Source organism: Mangifera indica, chromosome 3, assembly GCF_011075055.1.
Source record: "Mangifera indica cultivar Alphonso chromosome 3, CATAS_Mindica_2.1, whole genome shotgun sequence".
Classification (NCBI taxonomy): Eukaryota; Viridiplantae; Streptophyta; class Magnoliopsida; order Sapindales; family Anacardiaceae; genus Mangifera; species Mangifera indica.
In genome coordinates this window covers 10,586,621-10,607,359 of record NC_058139.1, presented here as the reverse complement: position 1 = coordinate 10,607,359, position 20,739 = coordinate 10,586,621, and the positions used below count along the sequence as shown (strand labels likewise).

The window sequence follows — 20,739 nt, the reverse complement described above, 5'->3', positions numbered from 1 at the left end:
CAGCCACTGTAGAACATGTTTTGCTCTCTAATTCTCTCAATACAATGGTTGATAATTCTCAAATAAAAATAAGAATATATATATATTATCTTCCTACTAAAAATCTGGAAATTGAAATCAATCCTAATCTCCTAAACCAATCAAGCAAAGTGATACATATCTTCCCAAAAAGAAAGGAAAAGATATGTATTTTTAATATAAATCCTTCTTCCAAAAATATCATTCCTTATTTAGCTCAATTAATCCTCTTTTCCAGCTGGTGATTATCCCTTTCCTTGGAAGCGAATCTTAATATTTTATGGACTCTTGCAACAGATCTGGACGTTCAGATCTGCTTTCCGGATTCTGCTCTCTTCTTTCATGTGCCCACGCCTAGTTTGCATTACGAAATTTCCAGTTTAATATATCTGCTCTAGTTTTTCCTCTTTTTGGCCCTATTTATTCCAAAATTGCTCAAAGCTTCCTAAAAGCAAAAAGATAAGTAATCCTATTAGATTGCATCAGATTTCCACATAACACAAGGGAATTATAAATTAAAATAGTAACAATTAATGGCCTTATCATGTTTCTTCTTTAAGGATGCTAGGATCTAGAATGAAAAAAAGTCATTAATTCTCATGAAAATGGGACATAATCCAACATGCATGGAAGAAAATTATGCATAACGTTGACTAAAGCTTAAAAATTTTCAATTTACCTTACATTTCACACATGCCACATAGCATAATGTGAAATAGGGTAAGACTTGAATCGAGCCCATTTAAGTTTGAGTTCGAGCTCGGCTCGAATGAGTCAGCCCTATACTAACTTGATCGAGCTTAAGCTATTCGTCAAATTTTTTGATATAAAATGATATTATTTTGATCAATATATATTAAAATAATGTCGTTTTAATAATGAAAAATAAGCTAAATTGAATTCAAACCGATTTTGAGTTTAACTTTCATAAATTCGAACTCAATTATATATAAATTAAATTAAAAATAAATTTGATTTAGTTTGAATCTATCCTTAATGTAAAATAGCAAACATCAATTAGTCTCTACCATGCATAGGCTAATTTTTTTTTTAAGGTGAGCGCGTAGTCTAATTTCGGCTGCTCACTTTCATGCGCTTCAGATGGTTTGATTTACGCAAGGTTAAAATTCCATTTAACCCCCAACCTTCAGTAGAATGTATGTAGAGGCAAACTTTGATTGCGTCCTACATCGCAAAATTTTGTATCTTTTGCTATCTGCAGTAAATTCCATATAAATCCATAATAAATCCTAAAACTTATATTTAATTAAAAAACCTTAAACATATATAAGTGCCATCTCGATTAACACGTCAATATATATATATATATATATATATATATATATATATATATATTAAAAGGATTAAACATACTATATAAAATAAATAAAATCTTAAATTTAGTGGTTAATCTATCTCCAAATAGCTATCTTATATAAGTTAAACTTTTAATTTTAATATATTATCAATAAATTTTAAATTTATGTTCTATTATGCGATGCTCCAACCTTTGGTAGGTTACAATAGCTCTCACTTTGAATAAGAGAAAAAGACTATTTTTATCTAAATTTTAGTTCAAAATTTAAAATCATATTCGTGATAGTTAAAAAACTTAAACTCTCATTCATGACCAAATTTTTATTAATTTTTTAATTAGAAATAAGGGAAAAATAATCATTTTGTTATTTATATTAAAAAGATAAAAAATTATATTTTTCCCTTTTAAGTTTTGAAAACTAATAATTTTACCCTTATTTAAAATTTTCAAAATTTAAAAAATAATATTTTCACCCCCAAACCTAAGGTTTTCATATTTTTCAAACTATAGCTACCCCCCAAAACTTTCAAAAGCAATAGTTTTATCTCCATTTTTCAACTTCAGTTTCTGATCTTCTCCTTCTCTTGAACTGATGATAAAGGTGATACGACGAAAAGATATAAATTTTTTCATCACACCACTATGAGATGAAGAGGTAGAGATCTCTTTGTCGTACCACCATGAGACGAAGAAATATCTCTTCGTCACACCACCATGAGACAAAGAGATATTTCTTCGTCGCACTATCGTGTGACGAAGAGATCTCCGTCTCTTTCTCACATCACCTTTATTATTAGCTCAAAAAAAGAGAAAGTTAGAGAGGATGTCAAAAGCTAAAGTTAAAAAGTGAAGATGAAATTGTTGTTTTTTAAAGTTATAGGAGGTGATCATAGTTTAAAAAATATGAAAACCTTAGATTTTAGGGTAAAAATGTTACTTTTAAAAGTTTGAAGATTTTAAAGAGGTTAAAATTATTAATTTCTAAAATTTGAGAAAAAAATAATAAATTTTATATTTTTTAATATAAATAATTATTTTATCTCTACTTTTAATAGAGAAAATTAACAGAAACTAAATTATGAGTGGAAGTTTAGATCTTTTTATAATTACGGATGTACTTTTGAATTTAAACTAAATCTTGGGTGGAATGTTGCGGTTGTCTCTTGTTATAAGCTATAACATGTGGAACCCACTTCTTCTAGTCACGCCCTGCGTAAACGCGCAGGCACCGTTGCAGAAGTCAGAAGACTGGCAGGCCCCCTTTAATAACACGCTCTATCGCTGCCTGCCCATGCTGAGACTACAAGACAAACAGTTTGGTTATGGCATCAATTGAATGTAAATCACTTTTTCTCGCTTTAAACCTCCTTTTCAATGCCACCGCACTTTCCCATTGCGTCAACCCTCTAAATCAAAAGCTCTGACCTCAAATATATCGCTTCCTTCTGCAACACAACACTCCTTTTTTGCCTCAACCCATACTGTTTCTTAACTTTCTTTGACCATTTCTTTGCCAATACATAACATATATATATATATATAAAAGCAATGGAGCCCCAACATCCACCCTTCGAGATGGCACGCTCTTCAGACATGGGTAAATTTCATTATTTCTTTTGCATGGTTCAATTTCTTTCTTTCTTTTTTCTTTACCAGAACTTTTTGTTTCAATTTTCAGGGATTGGACTTCATTCCTGGAATATGGAGAATAATGGGTCTAATAGAAAAGAAAAGTCACCTCCGATTGGGCTAGGACTTGAGCTTGGAAGTGGGTCCGGTAAAAAATCAACCAGGACAACATCCTTTGGTTTCACCATTTTTCAGCATCAGGAGCTACATCTCCAATCTCTTATCTACAAATACCTGGAAGCTGGGCTTCCTGTGCCTTACCATCTTGTTATCCCAATATGGAAGAGTGTCGCTAACTCCTCTATCAGTCTCAGCAATGGCGTCCATCAACTCTTTCCTAGCCGTAAGTCCAAGATATTGTTAAATAATTATTTATTATAACCGTTGGTTGATTTTAATATATATATATATATATATATATATATATATATATATATATATTTCTAATTATGGGGTGTAGTTTTTGGATGTGGATCGATGAATTTGGAAATGAGGAGCGGGTTTGATCCAGAGCCAGGGAGATGCAGAAGAACAGATGGGAAGAAATGGAGGTGCAGCAAAGAAGCAGTTCCAGATCACAAGTACTGTGAGAGGCATGTAAACAGAGGACGTCACCGTTCAAGAAAGCTTGTGGAAGCTTCACCACGTACCCACATCAAAACCACTGTTGATGCCAATAATAATCTCTCCATTTCACTCCCTGTAGCAAACACCACCGTTGCTTTCTCTCCAAAGAGTGTTCTTCACGGGAGTACTCAGTAACTTCAACCGTCTTGGCTGTATTCAAAAACTTGATGTTCTTCACGCTTAGTTTTGCTTTCATATTTAACTATGTTATCATCTGTACTGTTTATGGTCAGGAGTGAAAGATCTCATATTAAAAATTACGTGTTTTTAATGGAGGTGTGTGTAACCTTGTGCTGTCTATTTTTAATAACTAGTGTTTAAGGTATGTTTCTTCTGAAATATTTGGAAAACTGGAATTAACTTTCATAAACCCAACTTCCTAAATTAAACACAAATAACCTTTTAACAAACAAATTTTAGGCCAGAAGACTTATTTCTACCCTAGGTTTAGTGCAAATCCAAAGTTTTATCTACTAATTTTTTGAAAATTTAAGTGCTTATTTGCCTGTCAAATTTTGTTGTTACTGTTAGAGATAAAATCATTATTTAGAAATTTTATTTAAAGAAAAAAAATTATCTCATTCTTTTATTTTAGTTTTGAAAATTCACAATTCTTTGGCCACATATATTCTACGTTTAAAAACTATTGTTTTCCCAAGTTTAGGATTTGCAAACTTCATATTTTTCCTGTTCATAGTGGCCCACCAACCTTATGAAGAATCTTAATTTCAACCCTCTTTCATTTTCAACTTTCTGCACATTTCAGCGACCTTCTCCAACAGACTCATCTACCCAAGACTGTGCCTTCCTTCCCCTACGGTGCCAACTATTTCTCTTCTAGCCAACGTTTTCATCAGAGACAAAGACATGTCTTCATTTATGGACAAAGACGCATCTTCGTCTCTCGCCAGTCAAAGATCGACGTCAAGAGAAGCTGATGAAAGATGAAATCTAGAGTCGATTCATGGAGTAAAATTGTTGAAATTCAACTAATTCCACTGGTTCTTCTGCCATAAAGAGTGACGTAAAACGTCAGAGAATTGTTGTCGGTCAACTAGCACTTCGTTGGAGTGGATTTCGTCACCGAAAAATGGGTTGGTTTTTGAGTTTAGGGTTTCAAAGGGAAATGATAATTTTTTAAAACTTAAGTTTTGAGAGAAATTATCATTTTTTAAAACTAAGAAATAAAAATGAAATAAAATATTATTTCATTAAATTTTCTTGATAAATGATGATTTTATCTCTGATAATAACAATAAAATTTAATAGATTAATTGATATTTAAATTTTTAAAAGTTAACAAATAAGAATTAAAACTTATACTAAATCTTGGGCGAGAATAAGTCTTTTTGGCCAAAATTTTATTATGTGGAATGTCGGGCTTATATAATAGAGCAATGCTATGTGTATCCATTTTTAGCACACAATTCACGTACACAATGATGTGTCATCATGTAATTAGGTAATTTTAAAATATATGTCATCATATGATAAAAAAACATCAAATCATATGATAACACCTCATCTATGTATACAAATTATGTACCAAAAATAGGTACACATAGTTTTATTGTATATAATAGGCCAAAGGACTATTTTCCACCCAAGGTATGTGGCATTGTCAAGTTTCCCTCTTTAACTATGAAAATACCAAATACCCACCCATGAGCAGTTAAATTTAACGGAACCCTAACGTCTTAAAATTTTATCTCTTTTTCTCCCCCTAACCCCTAAAAACTAACAATTTCCCCCTGGGCCAAGTTTTGAAAAATAGCATTCCCTCCCCCCTAGGGTTTAGTTTTCGATCCCCGATGCCAAATCCAAAGCCATCGCCGAAGACGAAGCCTTCCCGATGCACCACCATGCTCCGACGACCTCTCTTCTCTCCTTTGGAACGCGCCGATCGGCCCAGATCTGGCGAAGACGACGACGTGGAATTTGAAGAGCTTCATCAGGAGACAAAGCTCTTCGTCTTCCTAGACGAAGACGAGACGGATCTTCCCAGATGGAGACGAGGTCGTCGTCTTCGTCTGGGAAGACGAAGAGCTTCGTCTCCCGACGAAGCTCTTCAAATTCCACGTCGTCAATTTCGTCAGATCTAGGCCGATCAGTGTTCCAGAGGAGAGAAGAGAGGCCTTTGGAGCATAGTGGTGTGTCGGGAAGGCTTCGTCGTCGGCGATGGCTCCGGATTTGACATCGGGGATTGAAAACTAAACCCTAGGGGGGGGGGGAATGCTATTTTTCAAAACTTAGCATAGAGGGAAATGTTTAGTTTTTAGGGGTTATGGGGGAAACGGGGATTAAATTTTAATTTATTTTTAATATTACAGATAAAATGATGATTTTACCCTTGAATCCGTTTTTTTTAACAGTCCATGAGTGGGTATTTGATATTTTCATAGTTAAAGAAGGGAAACTTGACAATGCAGCATACCTTGGGTGGGAAATAGTCCTTTGGCCTATATAATATATTCAACCATGGGTGTCACGAGCAGAATGCCTAAAATTTTGTGTAACACGATTTAGTTTTCTTAAATATTAAATAATTTACATATTATATGTTATTACAAAGTTAATTAAAATGTTGAATATTGTTTTTTTGGTTTGGCTATAGAGGGTAATGAATGAGGATTAAGATTAGATTTGAATTGGATGAAACTTAAATATGATTTAATTTGAATTTGGTTTGATTGCAAAAGAATGAGCTTGATATATTGTGAGTTTGAGTTCAGGTTGACAATTATTCAATGAGTTTATGTTCGATTCAAAAGAGCTTGTTACTGTACAAATGATTCTGAAATGACTCATGCTCAACTGAACTTGAACAAAAGTCAAGCTCGTGTAACATCCACAACAGCCTTCAACTCAATACATTTTAAAGGAGAATCCAGATGCTTGTATTCTAAAATGCAATTCAATTTTGTGTATTTCTTGTGAGCTACAATTTAATTCAAGCAGTTAAAAAGGATGCTTGTATAGAACTTGAATTCTCCAACTTCTCCAGGCTGATAGCTGATTCGATGCTCCCCAACTTGGAATCACTTTCCTGCTGTAAATACAACTCAAATCATCATCAAAGTTTAGAACTTGAATCACTGTAAAACTCAAAAAAAAAAAAAAAAACCACGCAAATTTGCCCAGAAATTGGCATCTTCCAAAATTGGTCACAGTCACAGACTTGATCCATCCGCCAATGTCAGCTCAAACATTCAATAAACACAATCAAAATCAGATTGAATGGTTCTATCATTGAATCACACTTTATTGCAAATCCATAGTCCAGGCTCCCACCTATCACCGGGCCACAAGCTATAGTCAAGGACTTGAATCATAAATGGGTAATGGGGCAGCAGCAGTAAACTGCAATTGCCATTGCCCACAATTAAATTAGGGCTTGAATCATAAAGGGAATGTACAGAAATTGGCACCTGCAAGTCTAAAACTCATTAATCGCATCAGAAAATGGCACCTGCAAGTTTCACAATTGTTAAAACTGGAACATATTCGAGTTTTCAAACAAAAATGCTCAAAAATTCTGAAAACTAGAACATAGTTAAAAGAAATCAGAATGAATTTTGCACTTAGGCTCCCATTACTTCAGTTCAGTAGCACTTTTCGACCATTGTCTCGCTGGCAGGCCTCTCCGTCCCACGCCAACACAAGCAGTAGCACTGCAAGACAGTAACCAATCAAATATAATCGGCAACAGCAACCAATACTCAGGCAGTAACACATTTGCATAGAGCTGAACCTGCAACTTTCCATTAGCTCCCAATGTTTGCAACTTTTTATGTTTTTGGCAATTCACTCTCAATTTCATTGCCACTCTTCATAGTAAATGGCATGGTTAAATAACTTAGCTTTTTGTATCATAATTTGAAGAATAAATGAAGTTTCACTAGCATGTCAGAAGCTCGAACTCAGACTTTCATCTTAGAGGTTATAATGTTTCATCAGTTTTGTTAACCCTTAGGGTAAAAAGTAAATGAAGTTATTGGAATTTATTATGTGCCTTTATAGGTTTTTTTCACCTAATGCAAGTCTCCGGTCCAATTACCTCCGCACATAAACTAATAACAATTTTTTGTGCTAAAGATGCCATATAAGGGTCAATTACCCTAGCATCAACACCGAAAGGGTTTTCTGAGACTGGTAAAAATTGGATTTGCCAAAATCTCAGCCATCATTTGTGATAACACTTTGCACTTGTTTTGATTATCCCACCACAAATTTAGTACATCGAACTAGACTAGATCATATGTAGCATGGAAACAGAAATGGGAAAACATGAAAATGCGGAAACGGAATCATGGAAGCATACTTTTTAAAAAATATAGGAAACTGAAACGTGAGAAAATTTATAAATATGAAAAATATAAAGGTTTTTTTTATAAATAAAAAAATTATAACGAAAAATACATAAACTTTTATAGTATATAAATATATAATAAAAAAGAATGAAGAGAAAAAATACTATAAAATGAAATTATAAAACCTATTGTAAATTGTTTTTGAGCAAACATATATATATATATTTTAGGAAAAAAACAATATACACCAATTTATATAACATGTCAGGGAGGAGATGAGTAACACATCAAAGAGTGAAGAGGAGATGAATTCAATATGAAATTTAAAGATATTTCAAGTTTGAAAATACAAAAGATGTATGTTTAATCAATTTTACAATTTCTCTTTTAAAAGAAACGCATTTCAAAAATTTTCAAAAATTTTGAAACAATCCAAAACATTTCATACAAGTTTCTGGGAGTTTCAAAAACAGAAACATTTTTGAAACGTAAAAATGCAGTCTATTGTGGGTTTTTGTACTACTTTGACTGGATCTATAAACCCTTTGATGTCTCTGCTAATCTCTCCTCTAAGCACATTTCCAACTTGCATCCGAAGCTTCCTATTGTGTATTTCTCATATGTTTTACCATCTCAACCACGATTCATTTGCAAATGCTTTCAGCCCAAGAGTCGGATGTCCTTTCTACAATTTTTAATTGCAAAACACATGAATTTTAATGACAATTATGTGATTCAATGATGCTACGACCATCAAAGGTACTATTATACCTTTGACCTATGCATAGAGCTAACATGTGCATGTGCGCTAGCCTACCTGTGGTGGGGCAAGATTTTATATTTTGGACATGAGTGGTGACAATCCATACATTGACATTAGGAATACTAATAACCTTCCAATTTTATTGCCCTTGCATTTCACCAATATTAACCATAATGACATATAATCTCCTATCTTTATCTTTTTATACATGAAAACTTTATATTGGATTATATTGAAAAATAGTTTCCAAAACTCTCTTGAGTGCATCTTGTAATGCATATTATCCTTGAAAAAGTCTATCACTTTGAAATCTCATATGCCACTTTCCGAACCACCGATAATAGATGGTGTTAGTTGCTTAGGAAAAGAGGTAGCTAATACATTGAGTCGGGGATTGTAGCTACATTAGTCAGGGCCTCAAGCGTCACGTGGATAGTAATTGGACTTAGACGCTGAGAATTCCCTTGATATGCATGTTAACTTGACTATCAAATCAAAATAATTTAGAAACAATATTTGGATATGCTCTTATCAATTTTGGAAAAATCATCATAAATAGAGGAACGAGTTATATCATCTTCTTAGTAAGAGTTATAATACAAACAATATCATTTATCATCTTTGGTATCACAAAATATTTCATTAACGATAATTTTTAGCTTTATCATAACGTGGACAACATTTTACCTTAGGTTAGTATGCACATGCTCACTCAATAATTCCACTAATCTATCATACATCTTGGTCAAATATATTATAATCATTTTTTTTGTTTTCCTCCTGGATAATTTATAATGTTATCATTTGTTGTTATCAATTGGCTTACTTTAATATCCAACCAACATGACATTATCTAATATTTTGATCAATCTTGTAGTGATAATATGATTATGTCGACATTTCAAACTTTATAAATCCTACATTTACCCCATTACAACTTCTAAACCTTCTAACTTTAATTTCTTACAATTAGATCCCTATATACGCAAAACTTACAAAATTTTAGAGATTTCACGTTATAGGCGTAAAAATAAACTAAACATTTAAAATTTTATATACCCCCTAGAACTTGTAAATCTTACTTCACACCCTAAATTCATAAACACTTGCTAGCTTTAAAACATTACAATTAGCCCTGAATATGTTAGACTTCTAAATTGTCATGATTTCATGCTAGCCTTTTTACATTTGTACTCTTAGCGTCTAGATTTGATCGACCCTCTAATATTTTAAAAGCTTACACACTTACCCCCATTTGAAGTTTAACATTCGATGAACCTTTGGTTGGAAAATTGCTTTTATATTTTGTAGATACACCCTTGAATATGCTATTAAAATTTTATCAACCTCTCATATTTTAAAATCTTACACTTATTCCCCATCGAACTTTGGCATACTACGCTAAAATTCCAGATTAATCCCTCAAATTTCATCTAACTCATGAAAATCTCTCAAGGTTGCCTTTTTTTTTTCCTTATAATACAACAATTTATCAACTTTAGAAGAAAATATACATATTAATTTGAATTCTTGGATTCTACGATATTTCTTGCTTGAATTTTGTGCTTTTTGTGTGAGATTTTGGATATGAGATTGTGTGATAGAAAAAGGAGGTGCCATCTGATTTGGGATAATTTTATATTTCTTTAGTAATATATATTTTATTATCAATATTATTTTATTTTGTTTATCAAATAATAGAAAAATTATAATAATCTTATTTTATTAATAGTGATATAAAAGTCGTAGAGGTAATTTAATTATCATATTTATCTTAGATATTAAAATATTTATAAGGTAACTATAAATGTGTTACAATTTTATTCTTATTCATTAAAATTTTAAAACAAAAAATTTTCATTTTTGATTAAAATAGAAAGTTACATGAAAAATATTTTAGAAAAAATATATTGGCAATAAGATTTCAACTAAAAAAATAAGATTAACACTATATGCACAAAAAAAGACAAGTTATTATGTAATTGGATAATTTTAATTGAAAATAAAATCACACCTAATCACATGACGATAAATTATTGTTTGTACATAAGTTTATACTGATAATTTTATTGTTTTAGAAAATACACAAAGCAAATACTTTAACAATAAAACTATGGTACAAACTTAAACACAGACAATAATGTGTCATCATGTGATTAAGTGATTTTGAATTAGAGAAAAAATAACATCCAATTACATGATGACATGTCATCATTTATACTCAAGTTTGTGTATATAGTACTATTCATACTTTAATATAAGACAAGTTAGTTTAATCAAACACATTATTAATTTCTATCTCATAATTATTAAATACTTTAGGGTGCATTTGGTTATAGTAATATTTTATTACCAAAAATAAAATGACTATTTAAAATATTATCGAGTATAAATTATTATTATATTTGATAAAAATTAATATATATATATAAATAATTATTGTATTTGTTTAAATATAATAAAATAATATCAAAATATTATTTTACTTAAATATATTGTTTGTTTTATTAATTGAAAATGAGAATATTTTTATTCTAAAAAATTAATAAATAAGAATAAAATTAAAATTAATAAAGGTAATAATCTTTAAATGCTTAAAGTGAAGGATTAGATTACATTTTATATTATCTCTTATATTAATAATAAAAATTAGATTACTATAGTAATCTCTCACTACTATCAACTAAACACTCCTTGAATAAAATAAAATCTTAATATATTTTTATTACTACCATTTAAATATAATAATTATTTATATATTAATATTATTAAATATAATAATAATTTATATTAATAATATTTTAAATAACCTAATTTTTATAATATTTTATTTTTAAAAATAAAATATTGGAGGCAATAGAGTTAATGGATGTTGGGGTTTTTATGGGAATGGTGGAAAGTAAACAAAATTATATTTAATTTTGTGGTTTGTCAATATTACTATATAATATATATATATATATATATATATATATATATATATATATATATACATATATATATATATATATACATATATATACATACACATATATATATATATATATACACATATATACATATATATACATACATATATATACACATATATATATATACATATATACATATATACATATATATATACATATATATATATACATATATACATATATACATATATATATACATATATACATATATACATATATATATACATATATATATATACATATATACATATATATATATATATATACATATATATATATATATATATACACATATATATATATATATATATATATATATTTATTTATTTTAAATATACAAATATATACACACTAATAGTATTATCACATAATTATGTATTATTTTATTTTTAATTCAAAATTATCTAATTATATGATAATAAATATAAATAAATATATATTTATGTACTTATTTTGAATACACATAATTTTATTGATATTACTATAATCCTTTATTATTTAACTAATTTTGTAGACCTCTATATATATAAAATTTAAAAATTTTCAAAAATACTCATATTATGTTATTATTTTTTTCAAAAATATATCATGCATATTAATAATATATTATATTAAAAATATATTTATCATATATTATCAATTTAATATATTTTGTAATATTTATGATTTTTCAACTTCAACAGAGCATGCTACCGACCATGCTTACCCCAAAATAAAACTAGCCTTATATTTCTTTTTACATTTTGAAAAGGCCAAAGGACTATTTCCCCCAGGTATGCTTTTTATTCTAAATTGCCCATGTTAATTTTAAAAATCTCATTTATCCATTCATAAGTCGTTAAAATTAATTGAGTCTGTTAATCATATCATTTTCTCTCTCAAACCCTAAAAACTAATAATTTTTCCTAATTGAAGTTTTCAAAAACTGTATTTTCCCTTTAGGGTTTACAAACCTTCAGATCCAATTTTTCTTGCAATGACCGGTGATTTTTAAGCATCTACTCTCCCTCTCCGATGACCCCTCTCTCCCATCATACATCTTTTTACACCATGTGGGGTCTTCGTTAAGACGAAGATGACTTGTTTTCGTCTCTGATGAAGACAAATTGTTTTTGTTTAATCTTCGTCTCGACGAAGACAAATTGTTTTTGTTTAATCTTCGTCTCGATGAAGACATATCGTCTTCGTTGACGATGACACCTAAAAGGGGACGACGTCGCACAATCGAAAAGAGGAGATGCAAGAGAGAAAGAGATGTCACTTGGATATCGTTATTCGTTGCCAAAAAATTCAATCTGAAAGTTTGGAAACTTTAGAGGGGAAAATATTGTTTTTAAAAATTTGGGTTAGAAAAAAATTATTAGTTTATAGGGTTTAAAAATAAAATAAAATAAAATATAAATTTATTTTTAATATTAAAGGAAAAATAATAATTTTATCTTTAAAATTATTTTTTTAATAGTTTATGAGGGGTAAATAAAATTTTTAAAATTAATAAGAAATTAAAAAAAAAAAAGCACACTTTGGGTGGGACATAGTCCTTTGGCCATTTGAAAATAGCCTTTTTTTTCTGGAAAATACACGCATCAAACACGAAGATTTAAGTTAGTAAAGATCTAGTCAGACCACAGTCACACAACCGACAAACGCGTACTCAGACCTCAATCTCTTTTCTTTCAAGTTTCAAACATATGTTTTCCATCCAACGCTCTTATTTATATCTCCCGAATCAAATCTAAATCTCCACCGTTAGATCAGATCATCATTCTTCGTTAACCCACCCTCTGCCTCGCTATTTCTTTTTCGACTTTCAGATCTGGACACCAACCCACTTGTATTTGGCACTTTATCCTCTCTCCCTCGTTTTAGAGAGAGAAAGTTTGAGCAATAAATTTCCATATTTGCCCTTGATCGATGGTTGAGGTACAGACATGGACAACACGGAGAATGAGCAACCCGAGATTATCGGATTCAACGGCGGATCATCAGCTCTTGGATATGCCGGCAACTCCACCAGGTGATGTACGTAACAGCAACGTTGGATGGTTTTCTCCGACTGTTTTAACGGCTCTGATTATTGCATCATGGTACCTTTCAAACATTGGTGTGCTTCTTCTCAACAAGTACTTACTGAGCTTCTATGGTTTTCGTTACCCAATCTTTCTTACAATGATTCATATGATAGCCTGTTCTATTTATAGTTATGCGGCAATAAACTTTCTTGGGCTGGTGCCGCTACAGCATATTTTATCTAGAAAACAGTTTATGAAAATCTTTGCATTGAGTGCCATTTTTTGTTTCTCTGTTGTGTGCGGCAACACTTCGCTTAGGTACATACCTGTTTCGTTTAATCAAGCCATTGGTGCTACGACGCCATTTTTCACGGCAATTTTTGCTTTTTTGATTACTTTCAAGAAGGAATCTGCGGAAGTTTATTGTGCTTTGATGCCTGTTGTGTTTGGCATAGTATTGGCTAGTAACAGTGAACCCTCGTTTCATTTATTCGGATTTTTGGTTTGTATTGGATCTACAGCTGGGCGTGCTTTAAAATCTGTGGTTCAAGGGATTTTGTTAACATCAGAGGCTGAGAAATTGCATTCGATGAATTTGTTACTTTATATGGCACCTATGGCTGCTATGATCTTGCTTCCATTTACTCTTTACATAGAAGGGAATGTAGCTTCCATTACAATGGAGAAAGCTAGAGGAGATCCCTATATTGTTTTCTTGTTAATTGGGAATGCTACAGTGGCCTATTTGGTGAACTTGACAAATTTCTTGGTCACAAAGCACACAAGTGCATTAACTTTGCAGGTACTTGGCAATGCCAAGGCGGCTGTTGCGGCGGTTGTTTCCGTATTGATCTTTCGAAATCCAGTGACAGTTATGGGAATTGCTGGATTTGCTGTAACAATCATGGGTGTGGTGCTTTACAGTGAGGCAAAGAAGAGATCTAAAATCACAGCTCATTGATGCTAATTGAATAATTTTTCATTTTGGATTTCTTAAAACACGGGTGCGCCTTCGTTTTACTTTATTCCTTGCTTTAAAGCTTTTATTTTGCTATTCTTATCAGATTTTGACAAAAGGGAAGAAGAGGATTGGATTAAAGAAATGGGATTTGACTGTATATATGCTCTTTTTCTCTTTTGGGGGTGGTTTAAGAGAATAAATTCTCTCTTTCACTTTCCCTTTTGTGTAACCTTGTATAATTGTTTGATGAACTATGAACACAGACCAGACTCATTCACATATTCATAGCCATGTGTTTTATTTGGGAGAAAAAGTTCTCCCATTTCATATATATTTTTTAGTACATCCCTTTTTGTTCTACTCATATTTCTATGCTTTTGCTATTCTATTCCATTTGCTACATAATATGTCTATGATGATCAGATATTTAGTTTCAGATTTTTTTATTCAATTTATCCTCCTGCAATCTTCTCCACTAATTTCAAAGGTTAGCATGTCTTGTATTATTGAAGATAGTAATAGATGAAACTAGTGCATCCAGATCTTTTGAAATATCTTATTTTGCTGAAATTTGAATTATTATATGTGTAATTTAATAATTTAATGGATAGAAAATGGTCCATTTTTCTGTTTAATTTCCCTTTCTTTACGACGTTCAAATTAATTCATCATTTAATGACATGGGAAAATTGAAATTTTGATGGGTGCTTGATAAGCTTTTAGTCATTAATTATCAATTTGGTCACAATAAAAAGAGAGCAAACTTATTGAAGGACTCTCTGTTTCTTTATGCAGAAAGCCATTTGCAGTGATAAGATTGAACCAAGCTTTGCTAAACAATCATCAATTGGGCTGACTATGACTAATATATTTCCCTTTTTATCGGTTGCCTTTTGTTCTCAAATGCGGCTTCTGTAATGGGTGAAGTTGAATTCCTACCATACTCCACAAAACAACACCTAACAGTTTGGTGCTTAGATTAGGTGGCATAAACTTCGTATTTAATGAAGAAAAAATTTTCATCAGCCAAATGTCAGTTGGCTTTCGTTGATTTTTACACTGCAACTATATTATTTGGTTTTATTTCAATTGTGGCTGCTGTGTCTTATTATTTTCGCAACGCTATCTTGTGTTTACAGTGAACACAATCAATCTGATACTTAAACTTAAAAGTCTGTTATGTCATAGGCCACGGAGATACCGTGGAATCTGGGCGGCTGTCAATTCTGTGTTAAATGCGACCGTCAGTACAACCAAGTTGTTTGATTAATTAGGAGTTGAGGTTTTGGTATGATATTGATGAATGTACAATTTGCATCAGAGACGGCACTTGCTTAAAGATAGGGCTGGATTCGAGCTGAGCCAGCCAGCTCGGGCTCGATTCGTTTTCGGTTTGACTCATTTATGGCTCGATTTGGCTCGTTTTTCATATCAAAACGGTACCATTTTTTGTATATATATGGATCAAAACGATGTCGTTTTGTATAAAAAATTAAAAAAAAATTATCGAGCCAACCCGAGTCAGTTTGAGCTCGGCTCGAGCTCGATCGAGCCGAGCCGAGCTCGAGCTCGAGCTGGCTCGGCTCGAATCCAGCCCTACTTAAAGATATGGTGTTGGTTAAACTTCCTTCTCGGCTCACCTAGCGTTAGGATCTCAGATCCAATGTAAGAGACTTGAATCTTATATTATAAAACATGAGTTTTTAGTACGAGATTTATATAGTATAACTCTTTAATCACAATAACTAGAATTTCAGATATGGTTCTTTTAAAGTTTATATCACCTAATTGTCAGATAAGACAGAAGTTGGGCTGCATATTTTTCATTATCAAAACTTCCAATAAAGCAATTTCAGGCTAAGCTCCGGCCATCTTATCATATTTATGTATCTAAAAAGCCTCACTAATGGGCTCTCTCAATGTATTACTTTTGGTGGCCGGCTTTTGGTAGAACGCCATGTGGTCTGCTGGTGGATAAATTAAATGAAACGGTTACGCGGGTGGAAGGGTTGACTTGGTAAATGATTATGACAGGATCTAGAATGATGGATAGAGATTCAACGAACTTTGGTTGGGTTTCCGAAAAATCAACACAACACCAAATTAAACAAATCTAAAATTCTAAATGCCCGTTTACCTTGCGTGCTTGCTTGAGTCACTGCCTTGTCTGGTAAAGCTAGCTAGGAAGTTGTCTGAGTTAGTCGTAGTCTTGCATCGTCAGGCGATGCGGCTTACGTGAACCAATGGTTTTTGTGTTCGAAACTAAGAGGGAGAGGCTAAGTTCGGTCGGCGATGGGGTGGACATGTGATGGTTGGGTTGCTCGATTAGAACCCTACTATGAATGAAAAATATTGATAGAGTAACGGCCCAATCACCACCTTGGTTGGCTACTCCAAGGATAAAACTCAACTCTAATCCCTAAGAATTCACGGCAATAAATAAGATTAAAAAAAACTAGGGAAAAATTTTCGTGAAGGAAAACTAATATCTTATTTAATTTATGAAAAATTAATACAAAACACTTTTCTTTATAATTAAAAAATTAATAAAATTATATACACAAACAAAAATAACATCACTATAATTAGATATTATTTTATCTCTAATTTTAAATAAACCAATCATATAGTAATTTGTTATAATTTGTATATAAAATTATACAGATTATTTGAGTATATACTACTTTTAGTTGAGAAATACTATCTAATAATAATAAATTCTAATTTTAAATAGATGAGAAAAACAACTAAAAAAAGATATTCACTTTAAATTAAGAAAACAACTAAAATTAGGAGTCCTAACTAAGCTATAAAAACTCTAAATCCTTATCAAGCTCCATAGTCGAAGACTTATCCGCATGTCTTTGTTGGTCTTCGTCAATATGATACGGTGAAAAATCAACAATATTCTCATTAATAAGAGTTCAACTTCATAAGCATTCTTATCAATATACTTAACTATCTTGAACAGTCTATCAACTCTACGATTAAACTTTTTTCAAAGACCCAAAGGGAATATTTCTTTTCTTAAATGAATCCATACCAAATCTCTTTCTTTGAAAGTAGTAGGCTTATGAAATTTGTTAGCTCTCCTATTGTAGCTCATTTTGCTTTAAAATTTTTTCTTTGTTTTGCTTATGGAGTTTCTTAATCTCTTTAACTTCTACTCATGATCTTGTAAACATCATTTTGGAAATAACATCACATGTTTGATTAATCAAACTTAATGATAGCCTTCTTGAATGGCATCAATACTATTTTTGCACCATCTTTCTTAAAGGAGCACGCATTCTCATATCCTTCATGAAGGACTCGATGACCATATTGCCAAAGTCGATCTGATAACATAGATTACACATTCATAGAAATAACACCACACCATTCCTTGTCATGATACATTTTCCAATGAAAATTTCCCCTAAGCATCTCCTTGTGACCTTCACATCATTACTTTTTCATAACTAAGCAAGCTTGGATGGATATGGATGCTCTTTAATAAAATGATCAAGCTTATCAACCATTTTTGTAGATACAATATGCTCACTACCATCACAATCAATAGTAACATCACATGTTTTTCAATGTAAGGTACATTTGTGAAAAATTTTATGACGTATCCAATCATCTTCTTTAACTAAGGCGACATTCAAAGCTCGAAAAACCATTAGGATCTCACTATTGTCCACAAAGGTGACTCGATTTTCTCTTGTAGCCTTTGTGTTTTCTTTCTCATCATACTCTTCGTTAGAAGGTTTGTCAATGAAAGACACTAATCTTCAATTTGGACAATCAGTAGCAATATGACTAAGGCCTTGACACTTGAAACATTTTTTTGAGTTGCTTGTGGAATTACCACTCCCTTTGATGCTTTTCATGTCAATCGCAGTGGTCTTTTCTTTTGTATAGTGTGTTGAAGTTCATCCCTTGTTAGAAAGAGTGCCTTTGTTTGTACATTTAGACTTGCTTTTACACTTTTTTTTTGTTGTCTCTCCACCTTCGATGACAACTTAATGACATCTTGGAAAGTCTAATATTGTTGATTAAGTTCATGATTTATGGTTCGAAATGTGGTTTGGACTCTTGATTAGGTTCGTGATTCATTAACAAAACGATATTATTTTATTAATAATGGGTAAAACAATATCATTTTAATATTTGTTTGTTATAATCCAAATCAAGCCACAAGTTAAGTTTAAACCGAATTAAACAATCTCTCAGCATGTGAGCAATATTAAGTCAAATTTTATCTAGTTCAAGTTTAATTTGGTTTTAAAAATGAATTGACCATTTTATCTTAATTCAACTCAAATTCAAACTAAACAAGTTTGAATTCATCTAAATCGAAGCAAACTTACTTTCAAAATTGAGTTAGCTCGATTCAAGTTTGACTAAGGGTGGATTTGAATCGAACTGAACCTGATTGAATAATAGCTTGAGTTCGATTTGAAAAATTTTAGAGGTGGCTCAAGTTTGTCAAGCGAGTCCAAAGGGAAGTCTAAGTTCTGTTCGAGCAATAAATTTGAAATTCGTGACTCGATTAGAGTTCGTAACTAAAATTCATAGCTTGAGTTTATAATTTGAGTTTATAGCTCGAATCCGTTGCTTGAAATTTTTAGCTTGAATCTATAATAAACTATTGTAATTTCTTGAAAGCTCACTTGGAAATCTTACTAATATTAATTTTATTGTAAAAGCAGTATGCATTGAGCCATATATCCTGAAAGCTCAACTCGACTTGAGCTGAGTTGATGGTTGGCTCATGAGCCGACTCGAGTTGAACTCTATCTTATCCGTATTTGGCTCGTTTTTTAGTTGAGCCATATATCATGGCTCGGGTTCAGCTCGAGTCCATCAAAAACAAATTGGAGTCAAGCCATGTTTTGATACTGAGCTGATTTGGCTCATACCCAAGGGTAAGTTTAACCCTAATGGAGGAATGGATTTTCATCCTACACTAGACTATGATTGTTGGGATTTAAAAGGAACAAGGGTTGCTTGGGATGTGAAATGTAAAGGTTGGAAAAGGGGCTTGGGCCCTAGGGCTTGTTTAGGCCAGTAGGCCTAAGTTTGCACAATGCTTAAAGAGATGTTTGGTTTGAGTAATATTTTATTATCAAAATTGAATTATTACTTTAAAAATAGATTATTAAAATGATTATTAGGTATAAATGATTACTATGCTTGAGAAAATTTGATAGGTATAAATAATTATTGTGTTTAGTTAAATATAATAAAAAAAATATTAGTATATTATTTTACTTTCAATGTTCTTAGATATAATTATTCTAAAATATTTTTCATATTTTTTGTTTTATTAATTGAAAACAAGGTTCTTTTTATCTTAAAAATTAATAAATAAAAATATAATTATAATAAAATCAAGATTACCTTGGTAATCTTTTAACATTTAAAATGAATATAATAATCAGATTAATATCTATATTATTTGTTACATCATTATCAGTAATAAAATATTGCTATAATATTTTATTATTGGCAAATAAGGTAATATAAATAATAAAAGATAGATTATCAAAGTAATCTTTATTGTATAAAAATCAAACGGTCGTAAATGAACTATAGTAAATATGGGAAAAAATTAAATTTAAAAAAAAAAAAAAAAGAGTGGTCCCTAAGACCAATGGGTCAATCCCAGTCCAAGCTTGGGGTTCTAGGCCCAGATGGGGGGCTATTTTCTCAACTTGGTGAGGTGGAGGAAGAGGTGGTGGCGTTAGAGGGTAGGGTGGGCGGTTGTGTCGGGTTCATTTACTTCTTCACCCTCCTTTCTGATAAAACAAACAATGAAAAAGTCTAAACCGCAAGGGGTTATGTTTAAAATACCAGTACTTTTTGGGGATTATGAATTTTGTGAGGTTTAAATAATAATCCTTTTTAGACTATATAAGTTGTTTAATTTAATTAGTTATTTTACAAGTTAATGCAACAATCTTTGATCTGACTTATAAAATACCTTTCCATCTTTCCTGATTGCTCCCCTGTCGGTCGTCATATAAGTTGTCGAAAAAGTACTTCAAGTTAAGGAGGCAAAACACATTAGTATTCAACAATTTGAACGGGTCATACAAAATACCCACAAGGGAAGTTCAAAATGATAACTAAATAATTACC

At 31.4% G+C, this 20,739-nt stretch overlaps 2 protein-coding genes across 3 annotated transcripts; both read left to right on the top strand.

Moving 5' to 3' along the window:
• The first annotated feature begins 2,731 nt into the window (after positions 1–2,731).
• Positions 2,732–3,863, top strand: LOC123211049 (growth-regulating factor 10-like). Its single transcript, XM_044629563.1, has 3 exons — positions 2,732–2,933; positions 3,015–3,308; positions 3,426–3,863. The coding sequence occupies exons 1-3, from the start codon at positions 2,885–2,887 to the stop codon at positions 3,725–3,727; spliced, it is 645 nt and encodes a 214-aa protein (XP_044485498.1). The 5' UTR covers positions 2,732–2,884; the 3' UTR covers positions 3,728–3,863.
• Positions 3,864–13,287: 9,424 nt separating this feature from the next.
• Positions 13,288–15,940, top strand: LOC123212143 (probable sugar phosphate/phosphate translocator At1g12500). Of its 2 annotated transcripts, none has more exons than XM_044631204.1 (2): positions 13,288–14,653; positions 15,799–15,940. In XM_044631204.1, exon 1 carries the CDS (start codon positions 13,552–13,554, stop codon positions 14,608–14,610), a length of 1,059 nt encoding a protein of 352 aa, XP_044487139.1. In that variant the 5' UTR covers positions 13,288–13,551; the 3' UTR covers positions 14,611–14,653; positions 15,799–15,940. The 2 variants fall into 2 exon arrangements, with proteins under 2 accessions (XP_044487139.1, XP_044487138.1); XM_044631203.1 differs by lacking the exon at positions 15,799–15,940 and adding an exon at positions 15,406–15,730 and having other exon boundaries at positions 13,289–14,653.
• The last annotated feature ends 4,799 nt before the right edge of the window (positions 15,941–20,739 follow it).

Excerpts from the sequence above, each read along its gene's own strand:
- LOC123211049 (XM_044629563.1), top strand. The coding sequence starts at position 2,885 with ATGGAGCCCCAACATCCACCCTTCGAGATGGCACGCTCTTCAGACATG. Across the intron at positions 2,934-3,014 it reads GGCACGCTCTTCAGACATGG|GGATTGGACTTCATTCCTGG; the intron begins GTAAATTTCATT and ends TTCAATTTTCAG. Across the intron at positions 3,309-3,425 it reads CCATCAACTCTTTCCTAGCC|TTTTTGGATGTGGATCGATG; the intron begins GTAAGTCCAAGA and ends TATGGGGTGTAG.
- LOC123212143 (XM_044631204.1), top strand. The coding sequence starts at position 13,552 with ATGGTTGAGGTACAGACATGGACAACACGGAGAATGAGCAACCCGAGA.